Source organism: Nannospalax galili, unplaced genomic scaffold (genome assembly GCF_000622305.1).
Source record: "Nannospalax galili isolate Female #2095 unplaced genomic scaffold, S.galili_v1.0 scaffold307, whole genome shotgun sequence".
Taxonomy (NCBI): domain Eukaryota; kingdom Metazoa; phylum Chordata; class Mammalia; order Rodentia; family Spalacidae; genus Nannospalax; species Nannospalax galili.
Window position 1 is genome coordinate 4,417,719 of NW_008359625.1, and position 19,923 is coordinate 4,437,641.

General features: G+C 44.7%; 1 protein-coding gene across 2 annotated transcripts in view; it reads right to left on the minus strand.

Moving 5' to 3' along the window:
- Positions 1-19,923, minus strand: part of Kiaa1549 (KIAA1549 ortholog) — a 157,033-nt gene that overhangs the window by 38,916 nt on the left and 98,194 nt on the right. For both annotated transcript variants that reach the window (XM_029558836.1, XM_029558835.1), the window contains exons 11-12: positions 11,756-11,952; positions 8,290-8,405 (exon numbers count right to left, since the gene is read on the minus strand). In XM_029558836.1, the coding sequence (XP_029414696.1) occupies positions 8,290-8,405; positions 11,756-11,952 (313 nt within the window). The remainder of the gene's footprint in view (positions 1-8,289; positions 8,406-11,755; positions 11,953-19,923) is intronic.

Genomic DNA, 19,923 nt, shown 5'->3' on the forward strand with positions numbered 1-19,923 from the left:
ATGTCCATATAAAAACCATCACTGTATACAATGAATACACACTAAGCCAGGTGTGGTGGTGCATGCTTTTAAAACAAGCACGCAGGAGGCAGAGGCAGGTGGATCTCTGTGAGTTCAAGGCTAGCCTGGTCTACATAGAGAGTTCCAGGACAGCTGGGGCTACAGGGAGACCTTGCTTCAAAAAGACACACACAAAAAAAATTAAAGACTTTTTAATGTATATGAGTATTTTGCTGGCATGAATGATGTGCATCATATGCGTGCAGTGCCCTGTGGAGGCCAGAAGAGGGTGTCAGAACCCCTGGAATTGGTGTTATAGACAGTTGTAAGTCACCATCTGGGTGTTGGGAACTGAACTGAACTGAACCTGGGTCCTCTGCAAGAGCAGTGGTGTGCTTAACCTCTGAGCCATCTCTCTAGTTCCTTAAAATTTCTTTTGATCACATTTGTTGGTTGAGTGCAGACACCATGAATATGAAGGACTGAATGCACTCAGAAAAAAACAAGTTAGCAGTGACTGCATCTGGTGGGTACTGGTTAGCAGTGACTGCATCTGGTGGGTACTGGTTAGCAGTGACTGCATCTGGTGGGTACTGGTTAGCAGTGACTGCATCTGGTGGGTACTGGTTAGCAGTGACTGCATCTGGTGGGTACTGGTTAGCAGTGACTGCATCTGGTGGGTACTGGTTAGCAGTGACTGCATCTGGTGGGTACTGGTTAGCAGTGACTGCATCTGGTGGGTACTGGTTAGCAGTGACTGCATCTGGTGGGTACTGGTTAGCAGTGACTGCATCTGGTGGGTACTGGTTAGCAGTGACTGCATCTGGTGGGTACTGGTTAGCAGTGACTGCATCTGGTGGGTACTGGTTAGCAGTGACTGCATCTGGTGGGTACTGGTTAGCAGTGACTGCATCTGGTGGGTACTGGTTAGCAGTGACTGCATCTGGTGGGTACTGGTTAGCAGTGACTGCATCTGGTGGGTACTGGTTAGCAGTGACTGCATCTGGTGGGTACTGGTTAGCAGTGACTGCATCTGGTGGGTACTGGTTAGCAGTGACTGCATCTGGTGGGTACTGGTTAGCAGTGACTGCATCTGGTGGGTACTGGTTAGCAGTGACTGCATCTGGTGGGTACTGGTTAGCAGTGACTGCATCTGGTGGGTACTGGTTAGCAGTGACTGCATCTGGTGGGTACTGGTTAGCAGTGACTGCATCTGGTGGGTACTGGTTAGCAGTGACTGCTTCTGGTGGGTACTGGTTAGCAGTGACTGTATCTGGTGGGTACTGGTTAGCAGTGACTGCTTCTGGTGGGTACTGGTTAGCAGTGACTACTTCTCCCTTGCACTTCTGCTGTAGAAAAAAAAGCTGAAGAAGCAGAAGAAAAGCAAGCTATTAGAAGGAATCACTTCCCACTTCAAAGAGAATACTTCAAATGGTTAAAAGGGAAAATTTTTAAGTTATGCATATTTTACTGCAATGTTTTTAAAAACCTATGAAAAAGAAAAAATTTAAACACTTAAAAAATGCACAAGCCAGGAATGGTGGCACACACCTTTTATCTCAGTACTTGGGAGGCAGAGACAGGTGGACTACTGTGAGTTTGAGGCCAGCCTGGTCTACCTAGGGAGCTGCAGGGCTACATAGTAAGTCCCTGTCAAAACAAACAGACAAAAAGAGAGTAAGAAAGAGGAAGAGAAAGCTAGCTGTCAAGGTCAACTGATGCTTTCTCTCTAGCAGAATTTTATGTATACCCAGACACTGTTTTAAAATAAATGGCTGTACCAAGGGGTAAGAGCAGGTAGAAACTTGTTTTCAAGCAAAGCCAGAGGTTTGAAATCCCAATTGAAAATGAGAAATGTGGTGTTTCTCCAGATTATAAAAAAACATCTGGAGTTGGCAAAGCACCAGGAAACAGTGACTGGTATTTATTTTCTCTACAGAATGCACATCAGTGATATGGAAGGTTTTGTAATTTCTCTTGATTTGAATGGCATTCATGTTATCCCAAGTGATTGGAAATGACGTAAATAACCCCAAATAAGTGGTGTCTGCCAGCAAGAAGACACTGCCTGGACTCTGCTACTCTGGGCTTTCTGTCCCTGCCCCAGATCTAGAGGGAGCCGATGATCTGCACTGCACAGACAGGGGCACCCCCATTCACCCAGGACAGCTACTGATGCTGCAGCCTCAAGGCCCAAGAAGACATGCACGATTAGCTTTGCCTGACAGCCTGGCTAGCTGATCTGAACTTCAAAGGGAATAGCAAAAAGTCACAAAGGTTAGCACATTAAGCTCCTGATGGGGTCGGATCCCTCTCCCCATATAGAGAGCTCCCACAGCCGTTGACTATAACGGGTGGGGGCCAGGTCCTCCCTCTGTGCCATCATCTCTACCTGGATCCCATCTGAGATGCAGTCTGTGACTGGGCTCCTGCTCACCTTCCACCCACTGCGGTCACAGATCTTCACCTGGTCATTCACTAGCTGCAGCCTGTGAGGCAGGGAATGCCCAGGCTTCTCTGCAGAGCTGAGAGGTAAATTCAGGAAAGTAGAGAAAACCCCAATTCCCGTACTGGCTAGCACCAAGCCCTTCAAAATGCCTGGAAAATGTTTTGAAATCGTACACTAAACTGTCATATATATTATTTTATTGACTTTTTTTTTCTTTTTTCTTTTGGTCTTTTTGAGGCAGGGTCTCCCTGTAGCTCCAGCTGGCCTGGAACTCACTATGTAGACCAGGCTGGCCTTGAACTCAAAGAGATCTGCCTTCCTTCTTCCTCCTGAGTGCTGGAATTAAAGGTGTGCGGCACCACGTCCAGCTTCATATATAGTATTTTATACACTGCACAACATTTTTAAAACTACCTAGGAAATAATAATGACCAAGGTGCACAATGGTTGCACAGAAATTAATGCTGGGTGAGTCCTGCCTTAGGTCAAAAGTAAGGACTTTAGATTAAAATTCATTTTTTCTTCCAGTGTTACTTTTTAAAAGCAATGACAGAAATCAGACTGTACAGCTAGGTGTGATGGTTCCAGCCCTTTAATCCCAGCAGAGGCTGGTGGATCACTGTGAGATTGAGGCCAGTCTGGTATGCATAGTGTGTTTCAGGACAGCTGGGGCTACACAGACCCTGTTTGATAAACAGCCCCCCTCCAAAAAAATTCAACTCTTTGTCAGATGTGGTAGTACACTCGTGAGTACTGTAGCCCAGTACTCAGGAGGTAGAGGCTGGCAGATCTCTGTGAGATCAAGGCCACCAGCTGGGGCTACAAGGAGACCCTGTCTCAAAAAAAAAGGAAGGAAGGAAGAAATTACACTGTACAGTCAAGAAATCTATTGTATACTGGAACACTATAATTAATAGTATCTATTTTCAAATAGCCAAGAAAGAGCTAGCAAGATGGCTTGGCAGGTAAAGAAGCTTACAGCTAAGCCTAACAACCTGAGTTTGATTCCTAGGACCCCCTTGGTGGAGAGAACCAATTCCTGAAAGTTGTCCTCTGACCTTCACATGTGTAGTGCAGTAAATATGCGCACGCGCACACACATGCACACACAGACGCACACACTCGCCCTGAATAACTGTAAAAAATTTTAAATAGTTGACAGTAGATTTTAAGTGTTCTCACATAATTATGTGATATGAGTATTCATATGGTAATACATATATTAAAGTATATTGCAATCATTAAATATAAACATTATAATAAATAGCCAGGCATGGTGGCACATGCCTTCAAACCCAGCACTTGGGAGACAAGAGGCAGGCGGATCTCTGTGAGTTCAAGGCCAGCCTGGTCTACATAGTGAGTTCCAGGACAGCTGGGGCTACAGGGAGACTCTGTCTCAAAAAGACCCCCAAAAAAATGTTAAAATGGAAGAAAAAATTTAATTTCTACTATGTAAGACCCAAAACGGGAGACAATATTTGATTAAACAGAACAATGTCAACCACGTACAACAGCAAAGGAAAGAGCATTACTGAAATGCTTTAATGGAAGAATGTTTAAAGAAATATGTCATCATCTACAGATAAACTTCCTAACACCAGTGAGCCGCAGCCACACCCCGAGAGGCAATGATCACGGATCTGTCTCCCTCATCTCATCACTTCTCCAGCACCGAGCACATCCCAGGCACTCAGAGAGCACCCTGAATGATGCCTAGCTAACAGCAGTCGCTTGCACTCAGTTTACAAAATTTTTTCTTCCAAAGGCCTCAGGAAATTGACTTAGTGAGATGGGGAGAACTGTGTCTAATGAGCACTCCAAAATGACCTGAAAAACTTCGGTGCTGTATGTAGTTGATCTGGCTGACACCCTGAATGTGCCTGGCAAAGTTTTCAGCAGGGGCCAAGCAATCGTCAGCTAAGTTCTCATGTGAAATCCTAGAATGTGGAGTTTATGGAATTCAGAATGAGGAAGTTCTAACTACGTAAGAATCACACACTCACACACATGCACCCTAAGGAGCACACAAAGCACTTGGCCGTCCTGTTCTAACTTGGTATATTCCCGAGGACAAGGAGTTAGGCAGGACAGCACATGACATCCTGAGCACAGCTGTTCTTGCTCAAGGAAGCCCCCCCCTTTTTACAAACCCTTTAGGGAATGACAAGTGGGAAGAAATGTACCTCATCTCAACTGTAATGACTGTGAACACAGTGTCTGGGAGTCAGGAACCCCTGACAGTCTCAGAGATGGATGTAAGTGTTGCAGGGCAGTCTCATCACCTTCCAGGAAGAGGGGGCAGGGAAGAAAGCACAAGCCCCAATTTACCCAAAGACAAAGAGTGTCTTCTCTAAGCTTCCATACTGAGGGGTAGCTTTAAAATGCCAGATGACTTTGGACAGTCAGTGAGAGCCTTGCCAAGGCTGTGCCCCATGTAGTGATGAGAAAGAACACTAGTCCAAAAGCAACAAAGAAAAGGGCTCTGGGCGGTTCTCAACACCTCCCTCCTCTGCTCACATGACACTCAGAAGAAAAAAAGGACTTTGAAGTCAATTATAAGAAACTCAAGGCAGGCACAGTGGTGTACACTTGTGATCCCAGCACCCAGGAGAGGGCTGCTGGTTTGAAATCCAGCCTGGGCTACATGGAAGCTGCTACCCTAATAAAAAATAAAATAATTTTAAAAAGGGCTGGGGTCGCTGGGCATGGTGGCGCACGCCTGTAGTCCCAGCACTTGGGAGGCAGAGGCAGGCGGATCTCTATGAGGTCAAGGCCAGCCTGGTCTACATAGTGAGTTCCAGGACAGCTGGGGCTACAGGGAGAGCACAGGCTGCTCTTGAAGAGGACACAAATTAAGTTCCCAGAACCATCTGACACCCCCTTCTGGCCTCTGTGGGCATTGTATGCATGGATGCACTTGCACACAGGTAAGACATTCGTGCACATTAAAAAATAAAGAAAAACTTTTTAAGAGCTTTAAAAGCAAGTTTCTATCTGTAGTATGAAAATGGTCTTTCTAAACACAGCCATAAAATGCACAGCTTTTGGCATTACTCTGACCATGGTAGCAGAGCAGCACCTGAGCGCCTGCTTCCACAGAGCTCTGGCAGCTCTCAGCCCCTCGGCTGAAATGCGCACTGCCTGCATTCTGAAAACATGCTGACATGAGTGTCTGGTGGTTGTTCTCCTATAGAACCCAGTAGGTACGGTACTATCAGAAGGAGGAAAGGGCAGGCACTAACCAACAGCAAGATTTCATCAGACAAGCAATCAACAGAAATTGAGAAAAGCCAGGCTTCTTTTCTTTTTTTTTTCTTTCTTTTCAAATATTTCTTTCCCAGGATTGAAATTCAATTTTAATCCTGCCTATCTGAAACACAGCACCTGTTACCACGGTGCCAAATAAGTTTTAAGAGTCTGCGAAACTAGATCCTAAAAAACTTTTCCCTTAGTCTAAGGGGATATTTCCTTAAGATTACAAGAGAACCAGGAGGATGGCAAGGATGGGTAACAGGAGCACAGGGGACCTACAAGGTCACAGGTGTGTCAGGGGCACAGGAGGCCCTTGCTTGGGCTTTGGTCCACAGTCTCTTCATTTCTAGAATAACATTCAGTGAGTCTGTGCTGAAATCTCACGAAGAGAAATCTGGTTTGGTTTTTTTGTGGTTTTTTTTTTTTTTTTTTTTTTGGTCTTTTTAAGATAGGGTCTCCCCTGTAGTCACATCTGGCCTGGATTCCCTATGGAGACCAGATTGGCCTTGAACTCACAGAGATCCACCTGCTTCTGCCTCCCAAGTGCTGGGACTAAAGGTGTGCACCATCATGTCTGGCACACAGAGAAATTTGTAATCTAAAAGAGTAAGTATAAGAATTACTAGTAAGGGGGTAGAGAGATGGCTCAGTGGTTAAGAGCACAGACTGCTCTTATAGAGGACCAGGGTTCAGTTCTTAGCACCCACATGGTGGCTAACAACCATCTGTAACTTCAGTTCCAGGGGATCCGACACCCTCTCTGGTCTCTGTGGGCACTGCATACACAGGCATACTTATATATATGGACACAAAATATTCATTGACATAAAAATAGTAATAAAATAAAGTATTAAAAATTACTATTAGATCAATATCCTGAACTTTCCCTTTTGTTGCATAAGGGAACATTATTGCTACAACACAATCCTGAGATATAAATAAAACCCCAGTCAATTCAACAAGAGCACATTCATTTAACAGAATCTATTGAAGTATAACGAAGCTACTGGGAAGCCAGGACAGCAAGATGGCTCAATGAGTAAAGGTGCCTGCCACCAAGGCTAAGGACCTGAGTTCAATCCCCAGAACCCACATGATGGAAAGCACTGATTCCTGTAAGTTTCCCTTTGACTTCCACATGTACACTGTGCACACTAGTACTCAGACAAACACACACACAACAAATTAAATAAATAAATAATAAAGTAAAAAATAACTAAGTATAAAAATAAAATGAAACCAAACTACCAGACAGGCATCACAGAGCATACCTGTAATGCTACCAGTCAGGAAGCAGAAATAAGAGGATGAGGAGTTTGAGGCCAAGCTGGGCCACATGAGGACTCTATCTCCAAAAAAACAAATGAAGGGCTAGAGAGATGGCTCAGCAGTGAAGAGCACTGGTTGCTCTTCCAGAGGATCCAGGTTTGGTTCCCAGCATTCACATGGTGGTTAACAACTATCTGAAACTCCAGTGCCAGGGGATCTAACACACTCTTCTGGCCTGTGCAGGCATTGCACTACATGGGTACATACATAGATACAAGCAAAACACTCATACACCTAAAATAAAAGTAAACCAATTTTTTAAAAAGACTAAAATAAAATACAACCAAGACACCTTTCCATCACTCCAAAAACAGTTCCCAAGTCAAGGAAGGCTTGTGGTACAGTTTTTTAGGGGTATAAGTTGCAAGCAAGGCCCCTTCCAATCGGAGTGAAGTTCATTTCATGCTTGGCCGGCAAAGCTCTATGTGTCTCCCAGTGCAAAGATGCTAAGCCATCTGATTATACTCAATAACTTGCTGGGAAAATGATCTGGAAACAGGATCAAAGCATCATCCCAACAGTGAGAGTTGCAACAACCTTAAATGGGTTCCTAAAAAAGTATGCTGAAGGTAGTTTTAGGATTATAGTTACCATTCAATTTCTCTTTGTCCTTCAGGCAGGAAATCTGCTTGCATACTAAATTAGAAAGAATCATGATCACTAGCTTAAGATGCAACTTGGTGAACCCTAACCTCTACCCCAGTTCCTGCCTTGAAACAGACACCAATACAACATTCAAAAGTGACAATCAAGACTGAGAAACTCATCACATGGAGAGACAGCTCAGCAGTTAAGAACACTGGCTACTCTTACTGAGGACCTGGGTTTGGTTCCTAGCACCCGCATGGTAGTTAACAACCGTCTGTGACTTAAATCTTCAGGCCCAGGAGACTTGACACCCTCTTCTGGCCTCCTCAGGCATTGCATAAATGTGATACAGTTATATGCATGCAGGCAAAACACGCATACACATTAAATTTCTTTTTTGGTCTTTTTTGAGACAGGATCTTCCTGTAGCCTCAAGCTGGCCTGGAACTTGCTATGTAGATGAGGCTGGCCTTGAACTCACAGAAATCTGTCTGCCTCTGCTTTTGCCTGCTGAGTGCTGGGATTAAAGGCATGTACCACCATGCTTTTTGTGGGCAACACATTAAATTTTTTTAAAAAGGTTTTGCATTTGAAGTAGGGTAAAACCCTGGCCTATGGGAATTTGATCATGCCAACTTTGAACATGGGGAACAAGGACAGTGACAGACCGCTCTGCGGGGCTCTGTGGGCCTTGCCCTCCTGGGCTGTGCCTGGTGGCTTATCGCCCACATCCCTCTCGCTGGACTCCTCGCTGACTGTAGAGTCGGCATCTGATGGGGAGACTCTGCAGACAGAAAAACAGAGTGCAAACATCAGAGAAGCAAGAAAGGACAGGAAGGTTTTAAAAGGTCACATCATTGGGAAGACTTCCAGGAAAAACTGGTACAAATGAAATAACCCAAAATTCAAGGATCACAGAATCACCCTGTCCTAAGGACAGACTGTCAGATGAGTGGGATGCATTCCAACAAATGCCAGAAAAATAAGTGCTGGAGGGGAACAGGTTCCCACAATTATTGTGGCCCAAGGCCCAGTCCCTGGCCCTGGGTCACTTCTGGTCAGGCAGTCTGGATCAAACACAAGTTGGATCAAAAAGAATCTGGAGTTCTAGTGATAGAGTACTTGTTCACTTGTTCAGCATTCAAAAAGGCCCTGAGTTCAATACCCACTATCACAAGAAAGAAAAAAAAATAAAATAACAAAAAAAAAGTGGGACTGTGAGATGACTCAACAGTTAAAGGTGCTTGCTACCAAGCCTGACCTGAGTTTCATCCTCTGAACCACATGGCAGGAGAAAAGAACCAACTCCCTTAAGTTATCCTCTGACTTCCATACATATGCCATTGCACCCCCCCCAATAAATAAATGTAATTAAAAAAAATTTTGTAATGGGCCAGCAATGGCTCAGCAGGTAAAGATGTTTGCTATCAAGGCTGATGGACTGAGTTTGAACCCCAGGTAACCACATGGTAGGAGAGAACTGACTCTCAAATGTTATTCTCTGACTTCCACATGAGCACACAACACAGGCGCATGTGTGCGCTCACACACACACACACACACACACTGTAAATGTAATTTTAAAAATAAGAATCTGGCTGGGCATGGTGGCACACGCCTGTAGTCCAGAACTTGGGAGGCAGAGGCAAGTGAATCTCTGTGAGTTCAAGGCCAGCCTGGTCTACATAGTGAGTTCCAGGACAGCTTGAGCCACAGGGAGACCCTGTCTCAAAAAGACCAAAAGACAAAAATAAACAAATAAGAATCTGGCTGGGCATGGTGGTCTATACCTTTAATCCCAGCACTTGATAGGCAGAGGCAGGCAATCTCCAGGAGTTCAAGGCCAGCCTGAGTTCCAGGCCAGTCAGGACTGCATAGTAAGACCCTGTCTCAAAAAAAGAAAGAAAGAAAGAAAAAAAAAAAAAGATTCTGAGGTTCTGGCCTCGTCTAGGATCAACTGAGTTTTGAGAACCCCAGGAGGCCAGGGTAGCTCTGAGACCACCCCAAATAACCATCCAAACCTTTGGATGACACCTTCCACTTACAATAACAAGGCAATGCCCCCTAATGAGATTTGATCTTGTACACAAATATCAAGGGTATCATAGCAGCTGCTGTACCAGGTTAGGGAACACCCTTAGGTACTCTGTCTCCTTGAAACCCCAGCTTCTACAGCAACATGAAACACCAAGACACTTTGGTACCCTTGAAAGATGCTCAGATGTGACAGTCATCCCTCAGTACTGTGGGTCGTGGATGCTCAAGTCCTTTACATGAAAGGCCACAGTATTTGCATTTAACCTAGGCGCACTCTCTCCTAATCAACTGTAAGTTATTTATAACACTTCATACAATGTAAATGCCATGTAAATAGTTGCCATAAATTGTTTAGAGAGACGGCTCAGTGGTTAAGAACACTGGTTGTTCTTGTAGAAGACCCAGATTCGAATCCCAGCACCCACATGGCAGCTAACAACTATCTGTAACTCCAGTCCCAGGGGATCTGACAGCCTCTTCTGACCTCCACAGGGATTGCACGACACAGGTGCACTTACCTACATGCAGGCAATACATGAATACACATAAAATAAAAAATAAATAAATAAAATTTAAAAAAATAATGGCAAGAAAGTTCTGTTCATACTTAGTACAGACACAATTTTCTCCTGAGAATTTCTGATCCACAGTTGGTTTAATCTATGGATGTGGAACCTAAAAGCAGAGTGCAGGATCACTGTATCTACCAAGATGATCATGGTGATGATGGGACCAAATGCATAGCATGAGGCTACTAGAGAAGAAAAAAATCCCTGCAAAATTTCACCAGTGCACTAAAATCATTTTTTTGCAGATTTGACTTCTAAGCCTGAAAAATAAACAAAGAACATCTCTCTACATAATTCATAAAGATCACACTCTAACATCCATTAAATTCTTCTAAAAATTTTTTATTTCTTTTTATTTTATGTGTATGAGTGTTTTACCTGCATGTATGTAAGTTCATCACGTGTTTGCAGTGCCCAAGAAAACCAGAAGAGGGCACTGGATTCCCTGGAACTGGAGTTATGGATGATTGTTAGCTGCCATGTGGGTGCTGGGAACCGAACCTGGGTCCTCTGCAAGAGCAGCCAGTGCTCTTAACTGCTGAGCCATCTCTCCAGCCTAGGTTCCATTAAATTCTTAAAACTAGGCCAGATCACTGAGGTAGATTTCTCTGATGAGGCAGAAGTGATGCCATCAGTTTGAATGTTGAATGATACTATGGACAGGGGCTTCTTTGCTCTTGGCAGCCAATCAGGGGTCAGAGTTCTGAAGCTCAAGCAGAGGCTGATAATCTGAGGCTTCTGTGTCAAAGCTATGAATTACAGTCAAGTCACAAAGCTTGATCCTGAGCTCTGTCTTCAACATAGTTGCAGCCCTTCTTCTCACAGGAGCAGAGAGCAACTGCCATTTTTCCTGGCAGTTTGGAAAATGAACACCCAAGTCTCTGTGCACTGTACTTTGATATGAGGAATTGGAAATGGATTGGGGAAGGAGTAGTGGGCATAGAGGAGGTGGGCCTCCTGCACTGTGCTGACAAAGGTCACAGCTGGGCAGCTGGAGGAAAACAAAGCAAAGGAGGTCGTGATGAAGGTCACCTGCAGACAGACAATGAGACCGTAGCCAGCCACCAGCACAAGGAGTAGGAGCCAAGAGGCCCACGCTAGCTGGAGGTGTGCAGCGGCGGGCCATGTTCTTTTAAAAAAACATTTTTTTAAACCTATTTATTTGGAGAAGAGAACATGTCTGCCATGGCACACATGTGGAGGTCAGAGGACAACTTGCAGAAGTTGGTTCTCTCCTTTCACCATGTGGGTTCCAGGGGATCGTACTCAGGCCATCACACTTGGCAGAAATCACCTGTACCCACTGAGCTATCTCACTAGTCCCTGGCCATGAACTTTTTATACATTACTTCTCCTATCACCTCCACAAAGCCTAGCACACTCATATCAGAACACACAGTCAAGCTGGTTGGTCTCTAATCAAGTCTAGAGGCACTGCCAACCAAGCACAAATAAATATTTTAGGGGAAGGAATCACACAGCCAGCTCTGGTAGCCAGCAGAGTCCTAGGAGAGAGACCATTACTAACCTTCCTCTGTGGCGGACATTCTTGGAAGGAATCTTTGACTTGGGACTTGGCACATCTCCATTTTCAGATGGGGTGGTGTGGTCCTTCACAGGTCCTGGCAGTGGTGCTGGCTCATGAATAATCAGTATGTCGTCCTTATTGTGCTGGCCAAGGTGCTGCTTAGCAAAATCGAAGCCCTTCACACTGGGGATCTGCAGCTAGAACACACACAGGCATGCACACAAACAAGGTAGTTAACATGAAATATGAGGATGGAGACAAGACACTAGGAGGACTTGGACAGGGGAGCAAAACCTCTGACCCAAAACTGCAAGCAGAGCCACCAACCCAATCCAACAAACATCTCTGCAACAGATGGTGCCAGGTTCTGTTTACACTCAGAATTCGTCACCAATGCTTATGAAAGATTAAACAGGAATACAAGGATTAAATAGCAAGACCACAACACAAAAGCCATTCCAACAGGGCACCTGCTCCATTGTCACGGTGGTGAGACCTGTGGTGAAGTGAGACATTTTTTACTGGGAAAGGGGCACTTCATCCAGGCCTTTGGGGGAGACAGGCAAGGCTTGGAAACTGAAAAAATGATTCAAAGACCATGCTGTAGATGATATCATGTCAGGAAACAGAGAAGACTTGAGAGATTTCATTAGCTGTACTGACAGGGGCAGAATGCAATAGGGTAGATGGTGAGACAGAGGATAGCCTGGACGCTGACCACTGCAAATGGCAGCTTCTATAGTCAGCCTCTGGGTACTCTGAAAGCCTCTGTTTCTAAACAGGCAGATTTCTAAAATCTAAGCAGATAGAGCACCAGGGTCCAGTGATAACATGTCTATGACATCAGGAAGGCCTGAGCCCAGGTCCCAGCAAAGAAAGGGGGAAGAATGGCCAGGTCTGAGGGAAGGAATAGGAAGACAAACAAACAAGAGAGACCAAGGTAGAGCAGATGCCAGAAACAACCTGGAAGCCTGAGGTGTGCCACCCCGATGGCAGAGGTGACATTAAGAGTCTTGAAGGAGTGACGCCTCCAGGAGATGAAAGAATAGGCTTCCCTTTCAACATGCTTAGTTTGGGAAGACAGAAAAAGCCTCAAAGGAAAGCAGTTTGGGGCAGCTGGAGACAGAGGACAATAGCTTAGGAGACATTTGGCTGAGAGGTGATGTTGACAGTGACCTATCCAGTGATATGCAGGGGCATTGATATTTTCCAAGATGAATACAGATTCTATAGATAAAACATTAGAGAACATCTGACAGGCTGGGGCTGAGGAGAAGAAAAGGAATCAGGGAAAATAAGGAAACTTCAAAGAAACAGACTGATCTGGAAAAGTTCAGGGTATTAGAAGCCAAAGTAATGGAATTTTTAGCAAGGAGAAAGGGTTCTTCAGAAATGGTTGGCACTCATTGGTGGGTATAGGTGTCCTCCTGGGGGACACACAGTGCACCCAACACCACACCCAAAACCAGACACACACACACACACCTCCTCCACAAGCTGCACCTCTTCTGGGCTTCATCTTCTGAGCCTATGGTGAGGGAGGAAGGATGTTCAAGGTACTAAGATGCATTAACACCATGCCTGATGACATCATTTTAATGACAATAGAAGGGACAAGGATAGGTGTTGACAGTTTCCTTACATCCAGCCTGCAAGGTGTAGGGAAATGAACAGCACATAAAAAATTGTTCCTGGGGTCTCCTCTTTGGAACTCTACTGTGAACCAAAGCCTCCAGGTTACACAGTTCTATTAACTGAAAGACACTTAAGACAATCCACTGTATATAGAATCAAAAGATGTTGTCATATTCTCATTCTGCCCCAAAAGTAATGTCCATGGCTTAGGTTTGTGACTTAGAAATTCTTTAACACTAAATAAACATCCAGGATGGAAGACAGAGGGAAAGCAGTCTGTAATAATGGTTTACACCAGCAGATGGAGACCAAAGTTAATGTAAAGATCATTTACAGAGTTGGTTGGAAACAAAAGGTGAAGCCAGGCATACTGCATTCTCTAATGGTAAGAAGGTCCCGTTAAAAGGGCAGGCTCCATGCTACCCTAGAATCAGCAACACTGCTTAGAAAGTGACAGACCAAGCCCGCCTCTCCTCAGCTGCTCCACTTGGACTCCTAGGTGTGGATAAACATTTCCTAAGAGCAGAGGCTGCCTTTGTCAGAGATAAACTTGCAAGTGCCCAGCCTGGGCTCCCCTCTCCCACACCCCTCTAACAGTCCTGTTAAAGAAGCCCCCTCTTATGGGGGCTTCATAAGATAGCTTCTTGGGGTGTTCTGTGTAGAGAACAGAAATCTCTGAAACATCAAATAAAGATTAAAAGTGTCCAGCAGACCCCTTTCATCAAGGCACAAGAAACCCAGGCATGGCTTCCTCATTCCCTATCTTACATGTATTCTGCGCATGTATACGTGCGTTTGTGTGCACACATTCATATGTGTGTATGTGTGTGGAGGTCTGAGGCCAACCTCAGGGGCTATCCACCTTGTTTTTTAAAACAGGGTCTCTCACTGGGACACCCAGGGTCTCAGATTCAGCCAGACTAGCTGGCCAGCAAGCCCTAAAGATCCATCATTGCCCACCTCCCCAGTGCTGGGATTACAAGTGCGCACCACATCTGGTTTTTATGTGTCTCCGTGTTTATGATGGCAGGCACTGTACCACTGAGCTATCTCCCCGCCCCTACATTCATTTCTTTTTTTGTTTGGATTTTTTGTTTGTCTGCTTTGTTGTTGTCTGGTTTGAGACAGCCCTGTAGTCCCAGTTGGTCTAGAACTCACTACGTAAACCATCTGCCTCCCATGTACGGGACTGGCATGTGCCACCACACCAAGCTCCGTTTTTTTGTGTTTTTTTTTTTTAAATGGGGGTGGGGGTGCCTATGGAGGCAAAGGGATGTCAGACTCCTCTGGAGCTGAAGTTACAGGTGGTTGTAAGCTCTTCACATGGGTGCTGGGAAATGAATTCCAGTCCTCTGAAAGAACAGCAAGTGCCCTTAAGGGCTGAGCCATCTCTCCAGCCTCACATGCTTTTCTTCACATCAGGATGCCATGAACTCGTTTTGCAGAGGAGGCAGCAAGCGCAGGGGTGTTTCTATCTAACATGACTTCTGCCGCCTCCAACAACACCTGCCTCGTTCAGGTACAGAAGAATCGGTGAGAACACCGTGAAGAGTGCAGCTGTGGGGCACAGGCTCTGCGCTTTACCTGTCCCGCTTAAGAAGGGGGTGTTCAGGATGCACTGGGCAGTGTGCTGGAAACACCAACGTGCCCTCAGGTGCTCCTTGGCCACAACAGAACCATAATCTGGGATCATCAGTGATCCCAGGCTCCGCAGACACTGTGTTCACTGAGTCCCGGCCTGGTCTCTTTCTTTGTTTTTGTATGGTTTTGAGTCAGGGTCCTGCTACATAGCCTAGGCTGATCCTGAACTCTCAATTCTCCTGCCTCATCCTCTAAATGCTATGATTAAAAATGTGCACCCCCACATTGGGCTGAGCCTGGGTCTTAATGCCATATTTTATACCAGAGGACAAAGGAATGAAAACTGCCATGTTTACTTCTAAAAGATCAAAATTCCAACTTCAAATCAAAGAAAAAAAACAGAGTCAAGAGAATACTGTATACTTCCTTGAACGTTTATTCTAACTGGCAGGAAACTTTTATTAACTTCTTTCAATTACTGGATACCACAGTCTGTGTTACGGTTACTTAATGCAAAGCTCTTGCTCAGTGTCCCCCACAAGCTCTCGCTGCTCACGTATCACCTGTCCCTGTGCTGTGTGTCTCTGTGTGTGTGTGTGTTTGTGTGTGTGTGTCTATGTTTGTGTCTGTGTATGAGTCTGTGTGTGTGTGTGTGTGTTTTTGTGTGTGTGTGTGTTTGTGTGTGTGTGTGTGTGTGTGTGTGTGTGTGTGTGTGTGTGTACCACATGAGGAGCCTGCAAAGGCCAGAAGAGGGTGTCAGATTCCTTGGAACTGGAGTTAAGGATGGTTGTGAGTAGCCATGAGGGTACTAGGAAACAAGCACAAGTCATCTGCAAGAGCAATGAAGAGTCTTAACCACTGAGCCATCTCTCCAACCCTCAGCTGCCTTCTTCTATGTTATATACAAGTAAAGGAAAAAGTAGGTGAGCCAGAAAATAACTCCCAAACTTAAAAAAGAAATATCTATCTTATATGCTTAGGATGGGATCTTCTTTATCCAACTTAGCTATACTGTTCTAATTTAGGAAATATGTAATTATATATATTATTTTCATCTTGAAATTATAAATCCACCAACATAATTCTCAAGCGCCCATCTGTCAAGCTTTTTTAAGATGGCTAGAAAATTGACAATTTGACACCAATTACTCCCAGATAATGAGAAAAATCCCCAAATGAACAATTTCCAATTTTATAGGTTTTTTTTTTTTCAACCTACACCTTTTTTTAGCTCCACAAACAGAGCCTATAAGTAGAAAAGTGACAGGAATGACCAACAGTCCTCTAACCACCACCACTACCATCACCTAACAAATTTTGCTAAACTCCTTGATGGTATATTTCCCAGAAAGAAAGCATATGTCTCTAAGAACTGGGTACTGACCACATCCACCCATTACAGGGTTTGCTTGAACCAAACTGACCCTCTAAGCAAAAGCCTCTGAAAAGACTGATATCTTTTCAGCACAAGCAGCTCTGCAGTGTCGTCCATACAGCCCACGTCCAAGCACTAACTGCCTCCTCTAAAAAATTTCAGAAAGAAACATGGCAAGAGGTGAGAAAATCCTTCACAAATGCCAAGCACTATGCAATGCAAATGAGATTGACAAAGGCATTCTCAACCCTGCTGGCTGATGAAATATCAAGCAGTTAATATAAACGGCAGAGTCTTCAGGACATCAGATATAACTATAGATGGAAATTTAGATAAAGTACTTTGTAAGGGGCAATGGCAACAAGATTAGGTTTTCTCTCATCAAAGAAACATACAAGTTCTACGCATGCCTTTGATCCCAGCACTCAGGAGGCAGAGGCAGGCAGATCTCTGTGAGTTCAAGGCCAGCCTGGTCTACATTGCGAGTGCCAGGCCAGCTGGAGCTACAGGGAGACCCTGTCTCAAAAGACTAAAAAAAAAAAAAGAAAGAAAGAAAGAAATATACAAGTCCTGCATCCTCATTAAAGCCCATCTCACAGGCTGGGGAAGCCACCACCTTCTATCACCATAAAAATAGGGCAAGTAATATGTGCTTAAACATAACTCAAAGCCATCTACACAGGTCAGGCATGGTGGCACAGATCTTTAATCCCAACACTTGAGAGGCAGAGGCAGGTGGATCTCTGTAAAACTGAGGCCCACTATGTGGGCTACAGAGTGAGACCCTGTCTCAAAAACAAAACAAAAAGCCATCTACAGACAAAAGGGAAAAAATTACTAAAATATCTCACACACACACACACACACACACACACACACACACACACAAAACTGAATTCACTGCTTTTAGCCTTATTTTCTGAATCACTAGAAACTAGTTTTTCCATTTCTTTTAAAAAAAAAAAAAAGTAGAGTTAAGCCTGGATGGCATTACACCCCCCAGATTCCATATGTGAATGGGCTCCAATCAGCATTTCATAGAAGAGGAGTCAGGATTAATTAGTCTTCAATATGCAAATTAAGGCCCAGTTATTCCTGAAGATGGATGGTTCTTTTGTTCTCTTCTCTAATATATCATGCAGAGGACAGCCACGTTGTCTGAGCCCCACGGGAACACACTGCCGACAAGTCAGGGAGGTCTAGTCCGGCAGGTCAGCCAAGTACCAAGAGAGATGCCTGATGAATTTTAAATCACGTGGGCCATAAATATAACAAGACCCAGATGGAACAAGACACAGCAAAGCCTCCAGTGCTCCATCTGCCTGACCACCAGGGAAGGGGAAGTTAGGATGACAATAGAAACCACAGAGCAAATCCCCAGTGTCTGAATAAAAAACTGCAATCTTGTGGAGAGCGCTATTGTATGCATTTGTTACTTGATGGATGCAATTTGGGAAAAATCCCCACAGCCACCATGTTGTTTCCATTTAGAAAGTGAAGACGAGGCAAAGTTGCGACCATCTGCTTGTCTTCAGTGCAGCCAACATGGGACCTTGAGTTGGGAGACAACACTCCAAGGTTCTCTACCCAGAGACTACTGAGGTTGGATGCTAGGGATCTAGAGAACTCTGTGTGGCAGACTCTGAATGTAGAGCCAGGGAGGAGTGCTTGATGGCATTTCTCTTCAAGCCATTGTGCATATCACCTTCTAAAGTGACCACCGCAGGTGGAAAGGTGCCCAGGCTGTTCCTCTTGCCAAAACCCCTGTGGTGGCTGCTCACTGCTGGAAGCATGAGTTCCAGCCCTGGACATGTCTCGCAAGCCTCTTGAGATGGGCACTCTGTCACCTGGCTGTGCTCTTCCCTCTAAGCTTGTTCCAGCTTTCCTGTACCACTCGCATCCCCTCTGCAGGTCACACTGCCTCTTCCACCTCAGTCCAAGCCCAATATCACCTGCTTTGTTCTGACCAGCAGCAAAGCCCACCCAAAGCCCTGCCACACACACACACACACACACACACACACATACACACATTAGCTGTTCTTGTATTGCTGCAAGTCAACTTTGGGGGGTAACTAGCCTTTCTTCCTGACTTCAGCCCTGTAAGGCAGGCTGATTGCTATTTGTATTTGTAACTTAGTCTGGCTTGCAAGTTCAGGAGTCTGGGTAATGGTCACACATGGTCTGGGGACAGCTCCTTTGGGCTGCCCACAGTGCCAACTTTATAAGCACCTGAGGGTATCCATGCTAATAGCTGGGTATGGACTGTTGCCATCAGAAGGAACAAATTACCACCCAGCCAGCACCATTTATGGTGAGCAAGATCCACACTGTAGTTTCATAGGTAATAATAACAAATTATGGCTTTGGATAGAGATTAAAGCAAATACAGATAAAGGAAAGATATATGAAGTTTCTTTCCCCTTTATTACTGGAAAAAGAAAAGGCCTTGCCTCAAATCCTAAAACAGAATGGCCTCTCCCTCTTATCATATTTCAAAAATAAGGGACTCCCAGACAATCTGAAGAGGCCTCTTCATTACAAGGAGAAGGAGGTGAGATTTATTGTTTCCAGATGTTCACAACTCTGGGATTCGCTGAAGGATTTCACAGAGTAATGCAAGGCAGCATCAGGGTGTGCCAAGCAAGCAGGGAAGGAGCGCTTATAGTCACAAGAGGACAGCACCTTGTTGCTTACTTACCTCAGGGGACAGGCTACAGGCCTTCGCTACTGCTGTGTGGCCTTAGAAGCAAGCAGAGAGGTTGGTTTAAACTGAAGAAAGACCTTGGTTTTCCTACTACAGACCTATGACACACCCATGCAACAGCTGTAACACTAGCAAAGCAAGACAGACCAGACCCCTGAAACTTCATCAAGGTCTCGCCTCCTGATGGTGTGAGCAGACAGTGATCTCTGGGGGTTCTGAGGAGCAGAAGCCCTTTGCTGCAACAAGGCTGTAAGCATGTAAGCAGAGACCATTGCAGCACCTGAAGAGAAAGAGACTCCAAGGGCTTGGAACTGTCCATTTGATTTATAGCAACATCTAGCACATGGAAATACCTCGGAAGTAAAAGCGAGGGGAGAAAGCTTAGGGAATATCCTGTTTTCAGTTCGAGAGATGCTGACTTTCTGATAGTTTATAACAGACAAGGCTTCTACAAGGAGTACGCACTGCAGAAAACAGAGCAGAAAGGCCTAGATACACAGCCACCTCCCCTGGCTAAGTCTTCCTGTAACAATATTCTTTCACCAGAACAAAACATTTCCCTCCCTACTGTTGATCTGACTGCCCAAAGTCACACTATGACTCACATCACAGCAGGTCCTTTTTCCATGTCATTTGCTGTTATAATAACAACAACAAAACGACCATAGCAGATTATCTAAATTATAAATGAAGAAGGGTGGGAAAGATAATATTGATGTACAAAATGCTTCTATTATATCTGACAGCCATAGCTTGCAATGTAATAAAAGCTTTGCAATTCATAAGAAAACAAAATATTCCCTATTTACTTTTATAGGTGTATAATAAACTTAAAAATTAAACTTACTTTTTTCATTCAGTAGGTTGAGA